This window comes from Typopeltis vanoorti, chromosome 19 (assembly GCF_054136105.1).
Source record: "Typopeltis vanoorti isolate ZY-2024b chromosome 19, IOZ_Tvanoo_1.0, whole genome shotgun sequence".
In the NCBI taxonomy this organism is placed as follows: domain Eukaryota; kingdom Metazoa; phylum Arthropoda; class Arachnida; order Uropygi; family Thelyphonidae; genus Typopeltis; species Typopeltis vanoorti.
In genome coordinates this window covers 55379767-55397047 of record NC_143567.1, presented here as the reverse complement: position 1 = coordinate 55397047, position 17281 = coordinate 55379767, and the positions used below count along the sequence as shown (strand labels likewise).

At 34.2% G+C, this 17281-nt stretch overlaps 1 protein-coding gene across 1 annotated transcript in view; it reads left to right on the top strand.

The window, feature by feature from the left end:
* Positions 1-15355, top strand: part of LOC150096137 (ribosomal protein S6 kinase 2 beta-like) — a 335208-nt gene extending 319853 nt beyond the window's left edge. Inside the window, exons 17-18 of the mRNA XM_090409619.1 lie at positions 6647-6784; positions 12361-15355. Of these exons, the coding sequence (XP_090265745.1) occupies positions 6647-6784; positions 12361-12486 (264 nt within the window). The 3' untranslated portion in view covers positions 12487-15355. The remainder of the gene's footprint in view (positions 1-6646; positions 6785-12360) is intronic.
* Positions 15356-17281: the final 1926 nt, after the last annotated feature.

Here is a 17281-nt window from a genome sequence, read left to right as displayed (position 1 = left end):
TACGTAATATTTAGTATCCAGCATACTTCAAGACTGTAGGCAACCTTCAGCTAAAAAGATATCCTTGAAGTATGGAATAATTACTTCGAAAAATTGCTAAATGAAACATGCAGTGATAACAGCATAGTGGTAAAAAACACTGACCAGGCATGCAGTCATAAATACATATCCATACTTGAAGTAAAAAAAGCCATCAAATGCCTGAAATATGGAAAGGCAGCAGGAGCAAATGACGTTTCAACTGTGGCTGCACTGCATGGTTCAGAAGGCCTGGACAGAGGAATGAATTCCAGATGATTAGAGCTCTCATAGTACCCGTATACAAAAAAAAGGGAAATAAAACAATGTGAGAATTACAGAGATATTTTCCTACTGAGTGTTGTTCCTGGTAAGATTTATGCAAGTATACTTGAGAAACGGTTGAGAAGGATTGCGGATGGGAAACCTGGTGAAGAACAAGCTAGATTCAGGCCATATAGAGGCTTTAGGATCAGATTTTTATGTTATAGCAAATAGTTGAGAAATCATGGAAATATAGCAAAGATCTGTATTTAAGTTTTGTAGACCTGCAAAAGGCATATGCAAGGTGCCAAGAGAAAAGCTATTTCAAAACGCTACAGTTGTATGGTGTCATTGGGCATTATATCAAGCAATACTTAGTCTTTGAGTTGTAAGTCAACAGTTAGAATTGAAAGAAGTACATTAAGATGGTTTGACGTTAAATCTGGTGTCAGACAAGGATGTACATTATCCCCTCTGGTATTTATTATCTATATGGATCACATTATGAAGGAAAGAGGTGCAGATAATCTTATACTTTTAAATAAATCCAGTAGAAGTCTGCAAGATTGCCTGACTAAATTGGATAACTGTTGTAATGAATTTGTATGAGAATCAGCAATACAAGACAAAGATAATGAAAATAGGCAGAAACATTGAAAATATCAAATGCATCATGAATGGAGAACCTATAGAACAAGTAAAACATTTCATCTACTTAGGCACAATTTTTATTGAAGATGGTAATTTAAATATGGAAATGGACAACAGAATCAACAAAGCCGGTATGGTAGGAAGTCGACTGAATAAATTTATATGGAATAAGAGAGAAATTAGTCAAAACACTAAATTAGCTGTATACAACAGTGTTCAAACCTATTTTAACTTATGGATCTGACAGTTGGGTTAGAAATAAAACACTTCATCAAAGACTTGATGGCAATATCATATTAAAAACGAAGATTTTGGGAAAGAGATTGACATTCTTAGCATCCAGGAATGTGTTAGCAGTGCTAATCTCAGGTGTATGGTCACTTAAACAGAAATGAAGAGGTAAGATTAGCAAAAAGTGTTCTCTGCCAATTTGGCAGGGAAAAAGACTCCGAGGAAGACCAAGATATAGATCGATTGATACTGTAAAAAGTCCTTAGAAGATAGAATTATAAGATCTGATCATGCTGGATGCCAAATCAACCTGTTATCTGTCAAGATAACAGGATTTGGAGGAAAATTGTTAATAGGAAGTTAGTAATTCTTCATGTAGTACTATCATGATATCCTGTAAATCCCTTGAATGTATATGTCAGGAATTTCTTGATTGGTTGATCATTTTAGAAAAAGTTGGCTGTTGATGATCTTTATTTTCAAGAGATGGGGATAGTGGAACAGTAGTGTTGGTTGCTGACATTTACCTCTTTTTTTTTTTTTTTTACTGAGGGAGAACTAAACTGAATATTGGCTTGATTTTGTTCTGTAAGTTACGAGGTGGTCTGAAAAGTTCTCGGCCTCAGCTATAGATGGCAACACTATCGGCAAGATTTTTTTTTTCTAAGTTGGTACATCTGTCATAAGCATCCATGTGAAATTGCAAGTCATTCTATCAAGTAGTTTGTTTTATACAGCTCTCTTGAAGCAAACGTATTGTCTGTATCCCTTGAAATGGATAAAATTGAGTATCGTGCGGTTATAAAATTCTTTGTAAATGAAGGTTTTATCGCCAAAAGAAATTCATTTAAAGTTCATAAAAGTTTATGGGCACTCTTCTGCTTCGTTTTCAACAGAAAATGGGCTGCCGAGTTTAAACGTGGCTGTACCAAGTCTTGACATGATCCACGTGAAGGACATCCAAAAAGTATAACAACACCAGAAGTCATTGATCAAGTGCACAATATGGTATTGGATGACCTGCGAGTCAAAGTGCATGAAATTGCTGAGACTATAGCATTTCCAAATGTAGGGTATATTTTGCATGAAGAATTGCAAATGAAAAAGCTTTGCGCAAGATGGGTGCAGCGCTTGCTCACAGTAGATCAAAATTGAAATGAAATCTTGCATGAAAATCTCTGAACAGTGCTTAGAGTGTTTTAATAAGAATAAAACTGATTTTGTGCATCGATTTATTACTATTGATGAGACCTGGATTCACCATTACACACCAGAATCCAAACAGCAGTCAAAACAGTGGACAGAAGCTGGTTGTTCAGCACCAAAGAAGACAAAGTCTGTTCCATCAGCAGGAAAGGCAATGTTATCAGTGGTTTGGGATGCTAAAGGCATTTTGTTTATTAATTACCTTGAAAAGGGTAAAACAATAACCGGGGAATATTATTCCAATCTTTTAACAGTCTAGACAAAAAAATTCCTGAGAAAAGACCCCGGTTTGCAAAAGAAAAAAAATCATCTTTCATCAGAACAATGCACCTGTCCACAAAAGTGTTATCGCAGTGGGAAAATTAAGGGATCTGCACTCTGAATTGTTGGAACATCCACCCTGTTCCCCAGATTTGGCACCTTTGACTTCTATCTCTTCCCAAAACTAAAACTCTTCCTTTGGCTCAGTGTTTTTCTTCGAATCAAGAGGTGATTGCAGTTGTAGAGCGGTATTTTGCAAATCTTACTGAGAACCACTACAGGGATGGGATAATGGTTCTGGAGCGTTGCTGGAATGAATGTATTAGTCTTAAGGGAGATTATATTGAAAAATAAAAATAAGTTTGAAATTATAAATTTTTTTTTTCATTGTTAGGCCAAGAACTTTTCAGACATCTATTCTATATCTTGGATAGATACCAGATAAGTATCCAAGATATAGAATAGATGCTAATTCTGGGGACGTGTTAAATACAAGGATGGATACTATCAGGATAACGATTCTGTTATGTCAAAAGACCGTTAACTACTTTTCTTGGTATAACGGGCAGTGATTTGAATAAAATATGCCCTACCTTGATTATCTGTGCAGGAGTTTAAGGCTATAATATCAGCCTTATCTTTGTGTGATACCATCTGAATATGAGGTTGAATCATGAAAAGGCAGAAACTTCCAAATGGCTTTATCAAGAGAGAAATTGTCAAGATTTTCTAGAACCAATACTTTAAACACAGATCTTCTTACCATTCTTCAGTAGAGGTTAGGATAGCGTAGTTACCTTGAGTGCCACCAAAACATTCCTGCCTTTTTCCTCACAAAGAGGATTTAATTTCCCTTACTTTGGTCATACATAGATTACAGATTTTTCCATGAAATGGTATTTCATTGCACAAATATCAAATATATTGCATTAATAGTTTCCTGAGCCTTGAAAAAAACTTGCCATTTTCTTGTGTTCAAGATGGTTACTTTTCAGCTGCTAGCTCTAAATAAAATATGCCCAACTTTTGAATATCATTTTCGTGTTTGAGAATGTACACCAAAAACTTAGTTTTGATATGGTCCAGGACACAGCATTGAGGCTAATCAGTGCTTTTCCTTCCCTTCACCCCCACAGAAAGATGTATTCTCCTGCACATCATGTTTCTGTGTTAGGTATTTTCTGCAGGTGTTTCAATGGGTGCTATTTATCTGTGACATCCATTGTGTTTCTGCTTTTCATTCAGCCAGTTAAAATGAGCAATGGCTATAAATCTGCCAAAACGTCTTTTTTTTATTCTATCTCTATTTCTGAAACAGCCTTTCTCTTGAAATGTTCACCAGCAACTAAAAAAGCCTCTGGTTTTTCAAGAATATCAATAAGCCATTTCCATAGCTTGTTGTATACATAAACATCATGTATACATGAGAGGATTGAGAACATACATAAACATGCATGTTTTCCATTCTCTCGTGTAGAATAGATATGCACACACATACAGAGTGATTCCACATTAAAGACATAGATGCACCTCAGTGAGTCACAGTTGTAAGTTGCAAGAAATACTAACAATTGTATTTCTTGAGCCATTTGAAATAGCTGGTATTCTTTATCCCAGTGAAGAATGTTGATGAATTGCAGAATCATCTTGAATATGCATGCACTGCTATCTACACCTGCCAGAAATATTGAGTATGTGAGGCTGTTAATGATAAGATATTTTAACAGTTGCCTGACTGCTCAAATCATTTTGTCATTTTTGAACACTTATTGTGAAGGCATGTTCCTCTTAATGGTTCTTTTTTTTTCTCCACAGTTATCAGGAGATTTATACTTATTTCTTGGCATTTTGCACCTTTTATCTACAATGTAAGTTGTCAGTATTTGTGTTGCCAGTATACAAAGGGCTATCTTGTAGATGTGCATTATTAGTCCTTTTTATAAGTTTTGAGGTATAGAATATGTCTTTAAAGTTTAACAGGGATGTAAAAACAAAATCTGTGAGAATAGCAGAAATTTTTTTTTATCTGTCCAAAAATTAATACTTCCATGTTTGAAAGCCTTTTGGGCTAAATTATTTCAGTAATGCTTTTTTGGTTGGAGGGATCAGGGTTAGAATTTTAAGACATGAATGTTTATCAGCTTCTTAGTTGAAGTTAAGTTAGCTGGTCTCATACATAGATGAGAGTATTTTTCATCTGCAAATGCACAAACCTGCCAAAAGAACACACAGTTGAAACCACAGTATATCATGCATCTAGAGTTAACTGTCCTATTATAACATTAAGTCTCAAAGAAGCCAGGTTACTTAGCTGTGAAATCAGTCAATGGGATCTCTCAAAATGTTTCTTCATACTAGTACTTCATCTTATTAACAACACCAGCAGACGAATTAATTAGTTTATTGAAACTTTACTAATATTTTACTGGTTAGAAAATCAGCATCTTCACAGCATGAATAATAGCAGAAAAACTTGAGGCACTCAACTAAAGCATTGGAAGCAATTCAGATGTAACTGAAACAAAAGTGATGTCCTAACAAGGTGCCCTCTCTAGGCTGAATAACTATAAAGTTAATTTGGAGAAGTCTGATTATCTGGTCTCAGAATGACTGTCATCCAGATCCTTGGCAAATTAATGGAACCATATTTGTTGGGGTAGTGCTTCATAGATAATGCTAATTCTGAAAATAGTCTCTCAAACCTGTAACGACATATGTATAATAGTGATGTCTTATTCCATTTAATCCTATGTGACAGAGTATCCAGAGCATGTTCTGCTAGAATGTAATTTTGGATATAAGTTTTATGGTCTTCAAGGTAGATGTTAATTAATCTATCAGCATGTCCAAAATAAGCTGAACTGCAGGCACAGTGAACTTTGTGCATTCAGGATGAGTAAGAGGATGAAGTTGATCTTTGGGAGAATGGATGAAGGTAGCAAGCTGAAGGAATTGGTTGAACATCATATTTGCAGAGAACTATAGGATGTATATATATATGATGGGAATAATTTGCTATGATTCTGTGTGTTGTTTGCAGAAGGGATGGGAGGTGCATGCAGTATTTTAACCATATTTTATATGGGCTGTAGCCGTTGTCAAAAAACATGTTATGAAGGTCTTTGAGTCTAGTTTCAAGGTCCGTGTCATTAGAACAAATAACCCTGGCTCAGCAAGTAAGTGTTTTGAGGATGTTATATTGTTGGGATGGGTTGATGGCATGATTATTTATGCAAATACTTCCTGTATGTATGAGTTTTTTGTAAATAGCACGGATAATGAACCATTTGGAAGTTGTATTGCTTGTGTATCTAGAAAGGGAAGGCAGTGTTATTTTCTTTTTCTGTTGTGAAGTTTATTTTAAAATGTTGGCTGTTAAGATGCATCAGATGCAGTATGGCCAATGTGTCTGAGTCATGAGGTCATATTTCAAACACATCATTACCATAGCACAGCTAGACCATTGGTTTAAGCATAGCTATGTTGAGTGTTTGGTTTTCAAAATGTACATATAGAAGTTGGCTAGTAGGTGAGGGAAGAGGGACAAAAGACAAATAGTTATCTGGCCCAGAGAGAGTACCTTGTTAGGACATTAGTTTTCTTTCAGTTACATTTGAATTGTTTCTAATGCTTTAATTGAGTGTCTTGTGCTTATCACAGTTATTATTTGTGCTCTGAAGAAGATACTGGTCAGAAAACCAGTGAAATATTAGTAAGTTTCAATAAATTTAATTTTTTCATCTGTTGGTATTGTTAATACTGTGAAGTTCTAGTATGAATAATCAACAACACCTAAGCTTTTCGATATGTATACAAAATGTTTCTGCTGATTTTTATTTGGCTGGTACTCCCTAGAAGTGGAGGAGGAAAAGCTGACAGTTGAATAATTAAAACCACTCATTTAAATTGAAACTTTGACTGATGGTAATTTTATGAATTTGCATTTTATTTTTGGTCATTGTTTTTAATTCACTGAATTTTAATTATATTCTTATTTTATATGGAAAATGTGTAGCACCTTGTACAGAAAATGTTGCATATTGATCCTAAGCAAAGGTATCGTGCTGCTGATGTCTTAAGTCATGTATGGATTACAAGCAGGGATCAGCTTCCCAATTGTCAACTTCCTCATCAAGAACTTCATCTTGTCAAGGTTAGCATATTTGAATTTTTCTAAATGACAGTACCACTAATAATCCTCTCTTTCTCAAAATAATGAAATACCTATATTTAAATACACGTTCTTCATTAGTTATACAGTATTCTACCATTTACCATCTATTATTTTTAAAACAATACCCCTTGAATTAACCGATCCTTTCATGTCAACTGATTTCTAGTAGAGCCCCATGTAATTGTACTTGAATTATCCAACTTTGCAATTATCAGAATAGAGAGTTCTGATAATTGAAGGGTCAGATAAGAAAGAACATTTTGTGAAATGATTATCAGAGGTAATGGATTGGATGCTATAAGAGTTTTGTTGAAGAATCTAATGATGTTTCTTCTAAATTCTTATTCTGAGGTGTTTTGAAAAATGCTTAGTGGTGGTGGTTGTATGGTATCATTTATCTTTTCATATTAGCTAACTGTGTTGTTTTTTACATGCTTGAATTTGATGAGAGACAGATTAGGATTATTCTCCAGTGTCTTGAAAGGCATCTGAGGTTATTTGAGTTATTGTTATAATGATGATTCAGCAGTGACAGATAGTAGATTATGTAGAGGAACATGGTCATGATTGAGTTTATTTTTTGTTGGAAGTTTTTCCCACTTAGTTAGACTATAATAAATTTAGTTTAATCCTTTGTGTAAGCAAACAAAGTTTGTGCCTGAAGTATCTTCAGGACTGAGGCAACTCGTGGTAAAGGTGGACCAAGCTCTCATCACTACTTGTCTTAATATCTCCCTTAATGCAAACCACATCTCCGTGAGGACATGTATAATGCTATGCATTAAGGGAAGGGCCACCACCCATACCCATTTTGACCTTTATTGAGGTCTCGCCAGTGGGAGCCAGACCCAGAGATGGTGATGATAAGGTGGAAGCGATGGAGAGGTCATATTTACCTATATGACCTCTCCATCGAAAGTTGCCAAAAGGTGTCTCACCTTATTATTAAATTACTCTGGATTTAGAGAAAGATTTGGATGTTTTTTCCACTTGGTCAGACTATAATAAATTTAGTTTAATCCTTTATCCCAATGTAAGCAAACAAAGTTTGCGCCTGAAGTATCTTCAGGACTGAGGCAACTTGTGGTAAAGGTGGACCAAGCTCTCATCACTACTTGTCTTAGTATCTCCCATAATTAAAAGCACATCTCCGTGAGGATAAGGTGAGACACCTTTTGGCAACTTGTATAGGTAAATATGACCTCTCCATCGCTTCTACCTTATTATCACTGGGTCTGGCTCCCACTGATGAGACCTCAGTAAAGGTCGAAACCGGTCTGGGTAGTAGCCCTTCTCATAATGCATAGCATTATACATCTCCTCACAGAGATTTGCTTTGCATTATGGGAGATACTATGACAAGTAGTGATGAGAGCTTGGTCCACCTTTACCACGAGTTGCCTCAGTCCTGAAGATACTTCAGGTGCAAACTTTGTTTACTTACACTTGGATAAAGGATTAAACTAGATTTATTATGAGTTTATTTTTATCATGTGTCTCTCAAGCCACTGACAGATGAACTGAGAGTACCTCTTCTGCTAAAAAGTAGCTATCATTTACACTCAGGACAGAAATGCAACTTTTGGATGCATGTGATTTGCAATATTGTTTAAATGCACAATAGCATTTGTCTGTCCATTAACAGATATCAGTGGATGGACTTCAATCTCTACCATGTTAACATCTCTGTACTACAGTTGATCCTCACTCAAGTACTATAACCAACTCACTTATTGTAACTACCAAAAAAAGTCCTCAGGTCTCATATTTATACTGCTATTCTAAAGAAAATGTCTGTTAATTTATCTGGTATAAAAGTGTAACCATTCCTATTGTCACTGTGAATTCTATATAGTTGAGAGGTGTTAGGTAGAAAAATATAAATCTGAATTCATATAACAGCAGCATTTCGAGCAAACCATGCTATTGTTGACACTGCTAGAGTCATAAATGATTTCGGATTTCCATCTGAAAGTTGACTTAGTTGATAGCAAAAATAGAATGAATCAGTGTGAAAATTCTCTTCAGAGTTGTCTGATTCCATGATTTTTTTTGTGGCACTTTTGTAGTTGTCATTGTTTCTGCCTCAGAAATTAATACTCCTAACTTCCAACCATTTATATACATTTTTGATGGTAGACTTGAAGACAGTGGTTTTCAAATGCCTTGCAGTGCTCTTTCCACCTCATTTGTTGAGTACTAGCGGTTTTTGAGAGTGACTTTTGCCCTAATTTGCATAAAAAATTACTCAAATTAAGGAATATGTGTTTAGTGTACCCATAAAATATATACCATCATCATTTTTTTTATTTTGGTTTAACCAATAAGAATACAATTTGGTCGGCTAAATCCCAAATTGCCAGCCCATCCTCGTTCGTTCAGTATCAAAGTAGATACCCAACAGGGTGCACCACGAGAAGGTGAGGATTGGACATTAGGTCAGAAGCCCTGGTCGGTTCTCCGCATTCCTTTAAAGGCTATGTGGAGGTCTCCTCTCAGTTATACAGCTTTGACCCTTAAGCACCCCAAGAATGGGGAACTGGACAATGAGACTTATTTGTGCCTATGGTCCCACAGAAGGTTCTACTAAGGTAGAAGTGGAGGAATTTTTTGAGGCTTTAGAAAAAGCAACTGACACAATGAAAAAGGAAAAGTTGGTCCTTGTCGGGGATCTAAATAGTAGAGTAGGAAATGATTGTGAGACATACAAAAATATTTTGGGAAAATTTGGAGAAAAGAGCAAAGCTAATAATAATGGCAAATATCTGTTGGATTTCTGCTCAGGACATGGACTGGTTATTACTAACACCATGTTCCAACATAAAAATGTGCACAAATTCACATGGAGAGAAGAGGCTAGGAATAAGAAAAGTCTCATTGACTATGTTATTGTTGATAGTGATGTTTTCTCCCTGGTGCAGGACACCAGAGTGTACAGAGGATTTGAAATTGGAAGTGATCACTATTTAGTCTTGAGCAGGATAAAATTGAATTTCATATTGAAAAGAATAACATTTAAGAAAGTTTTAAAGCGAATAAAAGTTGAGCAGCTCTCAGATGTGAACTGTAGACTAAAATACAGAAATATTATTAAAAAGAAAATGAAAGAGTTTGAGAACAGGAATCAAACCTTGGAGATTCAGTGGCAAACTCTGAAGGAAACATTGATTGATTCTGCCAGAGAGGCGTGTGGTGAGGTTGTGTGCAAGGATAAAAAAATCAGAACTCCCTGGTGGACACAGGAAGTTAGAGAGGCAGTGAAGGAAAAGAAGAAAGCATATCAAAAGTTCCTGGCAAATAAGTCAGCTTTTACTCTTACAGAATACAGAGACAAATGTAAGAAAGCTAAACAGTGTAAAACTAGCTAAACAAAAGTCATAGGAGGACTTTGGCAAGAATATAGAAAATAAATATCAAGAAGGTGGCAAAATATTCTGGAGGTTGTTGAAGAAGCTTAGGAATGGAGGAAAGAGTGCTGTAAAAGGAATTAGAGATGATAAAGGTGAAATGAAAACAGGAGAAAAAGATATCTTTGAAGTATGGAGTAATTACTTTGAAAAACTGCTAAATGAAACAAGCAGTGATGACAGCACAGTGATAAAAAAACACTGACCAGGCATGCAGTCAGGAATTCATATCCATACTTGAAGTAGAAAAAGCCATCAAAGGCTTGAAATGTGGAAAGGCAGCAGGAGTAGATGATATTCGACCAGAAATGCTGAAGTATGGTGGTATAAGAGTCTTACAGTGGCTGCACTGCATAGTTCAGAAAGCCTGGACAGAGGGACGAATTCCCGATGATTGGAGTAGAGCTCTCATAGTACCCATATATAAAAAGGGAAATAAAACTGAATGTGAGAATTACAGAGGTATTTCCCTACTGAGTGTTCCTGGCAAGATCTATGCAAATATACTTGAGAAACGGTTGAGAAGAATTGTGGAAGAAAAGCTTGGTGAAGAACAAGCTGGATTCAGGCCAAATAGAGGCTGTCAGGATCAGATCTTCACTTTACGACAAATAGTCGAGAAAGCATGGGAATATAACAAAGATCTGTATTTAAGTTTTGTCGATTTGGAAAAGGCATATGACAAGGTGCCAAGAGAGAAGCTATTCAATACGCTGCAGTTATATGGTGTCAATGGGGCATTATATCAAGCAATACTTAGTCTTTATTTGAGTTGTGAGTCAGCAGTTAGAATTGAAGGAAGTACAGGGAGATGGTTTAATGTTAAATCTGGTGTGAGACAAGGATGTACATTATCCCCTCTGTTATTCATTATCTATGTGGATCACATTATGAAGGAATGTGGTATTAAACCTGATATCAAAATTGGAGATGTTAATGTCAGCTCTTTGCTTTATGCGGATGATGTTATACTTCTAAATAAATCCGCTACAAGTCTGCAAGATTCTCTGACTAAATTGAATAGCTGTTGTAATAGATATGGTATGAAGGTCAGCAATAAAAAGACAAAGACAATGAAAATAGGCAGAATCATTGAAAATGTCAACTGTGTTGTGAATGGAGAACCTGTGGAACAAGTAAAACATTTCAGCTACTTAGGCACAATTTTTACTGAAGATGGTAAACTAAATATAGAAATAGACAACAGAATCAGCAAAGCTGGTATCGTGGGAAGTCAATTGAATAAATTCATATGGAATAAGAAAGAAATTAGTCGGAACACTAAATTAGCTGTATACAAGACTGTGTTCAAACCAATTTTAACTTATGGATCTGAGAGCTGGGTCAGAAGTAAAACACTTGACCAAAGACTAGAGACCGCAGATATGAGAGTCCTTAGAAAGATTAGAGGCGTGAACAGATGGCATCAATGGCAATATCATATTAAAAATGAGGATATTAGGAAAGAACTTGACATTGTCAGCATCCAGGAATGCGTTAGCAGAGCTGATCTCAGATGGTATGGTCACTTAAATAGAATGGGAGAGGAAAGATTAGCAAAACAAGTGTTCTCTGCCAGGTTGGCAGGAAAACGACCCAGAGGAAGACCAAGATATAGGTGGATTGATACGGTACAAAGTACCTTAGACGATAGAAATATAAGATCTGATAATGTTGGAGTCTTGACAAGTAACAGAGTGATTTGGAGGAAAATTGTAGATAGGAAGTTAGTAATGATGTAATTTTTTCATGTAATACTGTCATATCCTGTACACCCCTTGAGGGTACATGGCAGGAATTTGATGATGATGATGATAGAATATATAGAAACTTGATAGTATGGATTGAAATTTCATCATAAAAACTGTTTTATTTATTCCAAGTCATTCAAATGCAACTTTAAATACTTTGCTGACTACATTGCAATGGTTTTATTTTTTATTTTTTTCCTTAAACATCATTAACAACTAAATCAAGTAAAATAACAGGACATTTTTTTTTTTAATTTCAAAACCACACTGCATTTATATTACCATAATTTGGTGTTTCATTATTTCTTTTGTCATATATTTCAAATGTTCACTTATACAATTAAGAAAAACTTATCCATTATATGCTTTTTAAATTCTTTTTTTATTTTCTCTAAAGGGTGCGATGGCTGCTACTTTTCGAGCTATCAATAATTTTCCAAATTCTCCAAATTTGGAACCAGTGGCTGCCTCAGAACTGGCTCGACGAAGAGGAAAAAGTCGTCCAAAGTCTTCAACAGAATGAGAACATATATTTGTAGGTCATGTAGTCAAGGTTGTTTATGGGCCATAGGTTGGCTAATAACATTGTGCCATAATTCATGTTCTGCAGGTATACGGACCTGAGGAAGCTCCCCTGTCACCCATCTGGGAAATCTGGGTGATATTTTTACAATTGAGGTTATAGTGTTTATAAATTGAAGTTGGTGCTTTATATTAAAGTTCTTCAATGTATTTCTGGATGTATAACTTCAGATGAACATACAAGCATTCCCACTACAATGAGTCATAAAAGAATCCAGGTAATGCATTTGGAAAGCAAGCTATAAATGCAAGCTAATAATAATAATAAACAATGGGAGTAATAGATCATGTAATATATATATATATATAAATAAATAAATATATATATATAGCACAGAATACTTTTATGTTAGATAGTTTAACAAGAAATCCATTATTTTCTATACAGATTTTTTATTCTTCAAAGTATTTCATTGATTTACTTCCTATGTTGTGTAGTTGAAAATATTCTTCATAATATTAGATTATATTTATACTTTATGCTGTTTGAAATCTAAAGAAATTGGGAAGACATGCTTAGAAATTGAGAAATTAAGTTTTCAATGCTACCTTCAAAATTTCCTGTTTTTTGAATGTTGACACTGCTCATTTTGTAATGACAGCATTCTTCTATTTTTTTTAAAAATTTTTTTAAAGCTGTACAGATTGCATGAAAAAAATATAGAAATGAAATATTTTATGTGGGGAAAAAAGATGGAAGTAAGATTGGGGGGGGGGGATATGAAAGAAACCATGCTTAATCATAAAAGTTGATGCCAATTGCATTCAGAAATGTTTCAGGTATGACTTTTTTCTTAACAATCTTTTTTTCTTTTTTTTTTTTTTGTGTGATCAAGAAGTAAGAACTTTTTTTTTTTGCTTTTTCACAAACACTAATTCTCCTTCCCTACCTCAGAATGTTAGTTTGGTTTTGGTAAAGGTACAAAATATTTACAAACATTGGGCATTAATGTAATGGGAAGAAGTTTTGGTGTTCAAGAAAACTGCACAAATTTGGCTTTCTAGTATGTTATACATAAAATATTTACTGTTGATCAGTTTAGCATTAACAACGTTGCTGTTTCTGAACAGTTGTAGATTGTATAGAAAGTTGTGTGAAATATATTATCTTAAAGTATTTTCTTGCCCTACTAAGTGTATAACTTTTGAAAACTTTACAAACTTTTTAATAACAATTTTTCCTAACATGGATACTGTAATTTATTGACTGTGGTTCCTTGTTCTTTCATAGTTTGTGAATTTGTTCATAGCTCTTACAACAATAAAATATTTTATGTACATTCATTTCTTTTTTGGTAAAGATTGGCATAATCAATGCAACAGCAAAAAGCATGTTATATTGTGGATAGATAGAGATCTCTCTATGTTCTACAGGGGGAAAAAAAGCAGATTTTTATAATTCTTAAGTACTGAATTTGTACATTACTGCTTCTCCTAGCATACAGACAATAGATATTGTTAAATCACACCTTATACTTTTTTCTTATAACAGATAGAAAACTATTTTCCCTTAGAAGAAAAAAGCACATTGTGATAATTACTGCTCTTTGTTTTTAACATTCCTCTAGTTTATTACTGATTTAAAGCTACTAATCATTTTGTAAGATCAAGAGTTGAATAAAAAAAAAATTGTGAATTTTTTAATCTCATTCAGCTTTAGGCTAAATGCTAATTATGTTGTATGAAAAAACAAAGCTTTTTATATATAGTTGAGAGAAAATTTGTGTGCGCGCTCACACTCACTGAGTATATCCAGATCTCGTTATTGTAAATCATCGTTTCAATGAAGATATTAATTTGTGTGAAATAATATATGCTTCATTAAATGGTTACAATTTGTCCCTAAAATAGTATAAAATATTTAGTATTAACTATTAATTCTTCTGTTCGAGTATTATTTGGAGGTGGGAAATCTTTGTTTTCAGATTCTGTAATAGATTAAAATTATCTGATTGATCTAATTGAACATAAATTTGATTTTTTATATGTGGTAAACTTGAAAGTAAGTTTCTGTCTTATGGTTGTACATTCCAGACTTTAATTGATATATATATATATATGACTTCTTCCTATGAGTCTTGGTTCTTCTAATGACTTATTAGTGCTAGAATAGTAACATTAATATATACTTCATTGGTTTACAATGAGTAGATTATTAAGATTTTAAGCATAAAATGTTATGCCAACATGTTTTTGAATGAATTGTGAATATATATATACTTTAAATTTCATTCTCTCATAATTTTATGTCATAATTTTTGAGCAGCCTTTTTAATTGTGCCATTGTTATATAAAAGTACAATATTTTATTTTTCCTCATTTTGTGTATAGTTCCTCATTTAAGTTATGAAAATTTTAAGTACATTCATATTATATGCAAAGTTTGCTTAGTCACATACAATAAGCTATAAATTGAAGATATTTATATCAGAAATGCCCGTTCTTTATTTTGTAAGATTTCTTCAACAGTGATTCAAATGCATTTATATATGAAAAAATGCATTACAGATTAAAGGGGGGGAAAGTATCAAATTTTAAAACATACACTGACTGGAATCGGGTTTCAATGTAATTAAATGCGAATTTATTATAAATTATCTTTTCCTGTGTTTAAAAGTTTTGCTAAGAAGAATAAGTGCTATATGACATTTTAAGTAGTAATGATGTTATGCATTTAGTTTATTAGTGGCATGTTACATTTGAAATGTGCACATTCATATAATGTAACTGTTATTACTTTTGATCTTACTCAAAATGAACTAATATCATTGATATATTTTACAATAAAGTTATTGATTTTTATTAATGATCATAGTGTTTTCAGTTTCATTCAACAACTATAGCAAAGTCTCTTTGCTAATAGAGCATTGCTTAACCAAGATTGGGTAACAGGCTGTGGGTTCGAATCCCGCTGTTGGCATGGATGTTTGTGATTATCTGTGAAAATACTAGTGGTGGTGGTCAGTGGTAGATGATGTTGGTGTAGATGGAGTGTTGTAGAGTAGGTGCCCTCCCTTGATGAGTCTTTGGACTCCATGGAGGTGTTATGTAAGGATAATAAATAAGAAGAATCAACTTTTCCAAAATCTTCACTACCACCATTCCTGGGATACTGATTGGCCAATAGTTGGATACATTTGTCATTGCACACCTTTGTGCAATGAGATTACTCTCCACTATGCATTTTTTCCACTCCTGCAGAATCTTCCCTGTTTTGAGACTCAAATTATATAGCCTGGTTAAAGAAATAGCCAGTTCAGCTGAATTCTTTTAGCATCTTTGCTGATATCCCATCAGTATCTATTTCCAGATTCTTGTTCAGTTGTTGCAGCAGCTGTAGTACCACCTCCTCATACACCTGAAGAGTTTCTTCATCAACTTGAAGAGGTAAGCAGTGCTGCATACACCAAGTTGATAATGTTTAGCAGAATGGCCATTCATTAGTTAAACAATCTCTTCTGCATCTGTCACTCAGCTGCATTCAGTAGATTTATCCTTTCACATTCATTCATTCTTTTATTTGTAGCATAATGATATAAATCTTTTTGGTTGTCTTTAGCTTCTAAAGGGCCAGTTTTTCATACTTGGCTTTCTATACAATTATAACTCTTCTGGTCTGATTCCTTATACTTTCGTAACTGATGTTATCTTTATTCATGTGGTAATCCTTTCTTTTTTTAAGCAAATAATACCATGGGACAGAGCCTAGTTTTACTCAGATGGTGATAATTTCTTGCTTTTATAGTTCAGCATATATCCCTTTTTGAAAAGAACATCCATAATCTTAGCCACTTCCCAAGTCAACACAGCATGACCACTATCATCATCTGAAGGCAGAACAGCCACATCTTTAAGCAAAACCCTCACTGACACTTTAATCAAATCTAACACTCTTTGACCTCAAGTTGCTTCTGTCATATGCTGCTTGAGGAAGTTGCCTTACAGTAGCTTAGTAAATTCAGTTTCCTTCTTAAAATCACCAACCTCATTTTGCAACTGTCATGTCTATTTGTTAATGCATTTTGTTGTCACTAGAAACCGATCCCACTAGGCCTGTAATAATACCTCACTATTTGATATTGTTAGACTCTGCCTTACATGATGGCTTCAAACTTGCTTCGACCTGAAAAATTGTTACTACTACTCATGACTTTTTTTTAATAGTATTACAACACCAACCAAACTAAATTTTATATGTGTGTGTGTGTGTGTGTGTGTGTGTGTGTGTGTGTGTGTGTGTGTGTGTGTGTAAATGTTTATTAATGGCTTATATTTCACCAGATTTCAAACCAATATCTTCAGAGCACAAAACATGTTAGTTTACATGTGATATTGAGTAAGTGAAACAGTTCAAACTGTAACAGACAAAAGATATGAAGTCCTAATTTAGTCCCTCTAATGTAAAAAAAAAATATCAGTTTTGTAGAAGTCAGTCTTAAGATAAGTCCCAAATTTTTGATAATTTAATGCACTCATACATGTTCAAGAATGAAATATATTGATGTTTGCACTACATGTTAAATTAGCAGCTCTGATCTGATGTGGGAAATTGGCTAGTGTGATGAGAGAGATGGAGAGATTGTATATTAGGAATAAGTGAAACCTTTTGAAAAGGATCATCAGATTTTGAGTTGAAACTTCCAAATGGTAAGTATATAAAACATATACGTCAGGTGGTGAAATATCAAGGAGAGGTGTAGCGTTTATTGTAGAGAAGAAAACTAATAAAAACATCT